Source organism: Buceros rhinoceros, unplaced genomic scaffold (genome assembly GCF_000710305.1).
Source record: "Buceros rhinoceros silvestris isolate BGI_N320 unplaced genomic scaffold, ASM71030v1 scaffold6688, whole genome shotgun sequence".
NCBI lineage: Eukaryota > Metazoa > Chordata > Aves > Bucerotiformes > Bucerotidae > Buceros > Buceros rhinoceros.
In genome coordinates this window covers 29,682-30,543 of record NW_010425003.1, presented here as the reverse complement: position 1 = coordinate 30,543, position 862 = coordinate 29,682, and the positions used below count along the sequence as shown (strand labels likewise).

At 65.2% G+C, this 862-nt stretch overlaps 1 protein-coding gene across 1 annotated transcript in view; it reads left to right on the top strand.

Annotated features, from left to right (window-relative positions):
• Positions 1-862, top strand: part of LAMA5 (laminin, alpha 5) — a 47,980-nt gene that overhangs the window by 26,166 nt on the left and 20,952 nt on the right. Inside the window, exons 30-31 of the mRNA XM_010140977.1 lie at positions 135-346; positions 712-810. Of these exons, the coding sequence (XP_010139279.1) occupies positions 135-346; positions 712-810 (311 nt within the window). The remainder of the gene's footprint in view (positions 1-134; positions 347-711; positions 811-862) is intronic.

Here is an 862-nt window from a genome sequence, read left to right as displayed (position 1 = left end):
CTCGGTGCCTCGGGGCCCCCCCTCCCACTAACTCAGTACCCACTGCTGCGGCAGATGCTGCTGGATTTCGGGGGTGTGGGGGAGGATGACTGGGGGGGGTGCAGCACGGTGACTCCTCCTGCCTTCCCCTGCAGCCCCAGCACGTCGTCGAGGTTCTGCCGCGACTCTGCCATCTCGCTGTCCCTCTTCTACAACAACGGGGCACAGCCCTGCCGGTGCCACGAGGCAGGGGCGCGGAGCAGCCAGTGCCAGCCCTTCGGCGGGCAGTGTCCCTGCAAGTCCAACGTCATCGGGCGAGAGTGCTCCCGCTGTGCCACTGGCTATTGGGGTTTCCCCAACTGCAGGCGTGAGTTGTCCCATCTCCCGCTCTGCTTTCCTGGCACTTGGGGGCCCGCCCCCAGCCAGTGCCAGCCCTTCGGCGGGCAGTGTCCCTGCAAGTCCAACGTCATCGGGCGAGAGTGCTCCCGCTGTGCCACTGGCTATTGGGGTTTCCCCAACTGCAGGCGTGAGTTGTCCCATCTCCCGCTCTGCTTTCCTGGCACTTGGTGTTCTGCCTGTTACGGGGCTGGGGCTGATCTGGGAAATGGCTGCATTTTCCAGCCCTGTGGTGGGTCCCCTTGTAGCTGCCTGCAGAGATCTGTTGCCTCATGCTCTCCTTGGGCTGCCCGGGTCTTGCTCCCCCAAACAGAGCCCCTTTTGTGCCCCTTCCAGCCTGCGACTGCGGGACGCGTCTCTGCGACGAAGTGACGGGGCAGTGCATCTGCCCTCCGCACACCCTGAAGCCGGAGTGTGTTGTCTGCGAGCCCCAGACCTTCGGCTGCCACACCCTCCTCGGCTGGGAGGGCTGCCCATTTTCTCAGCC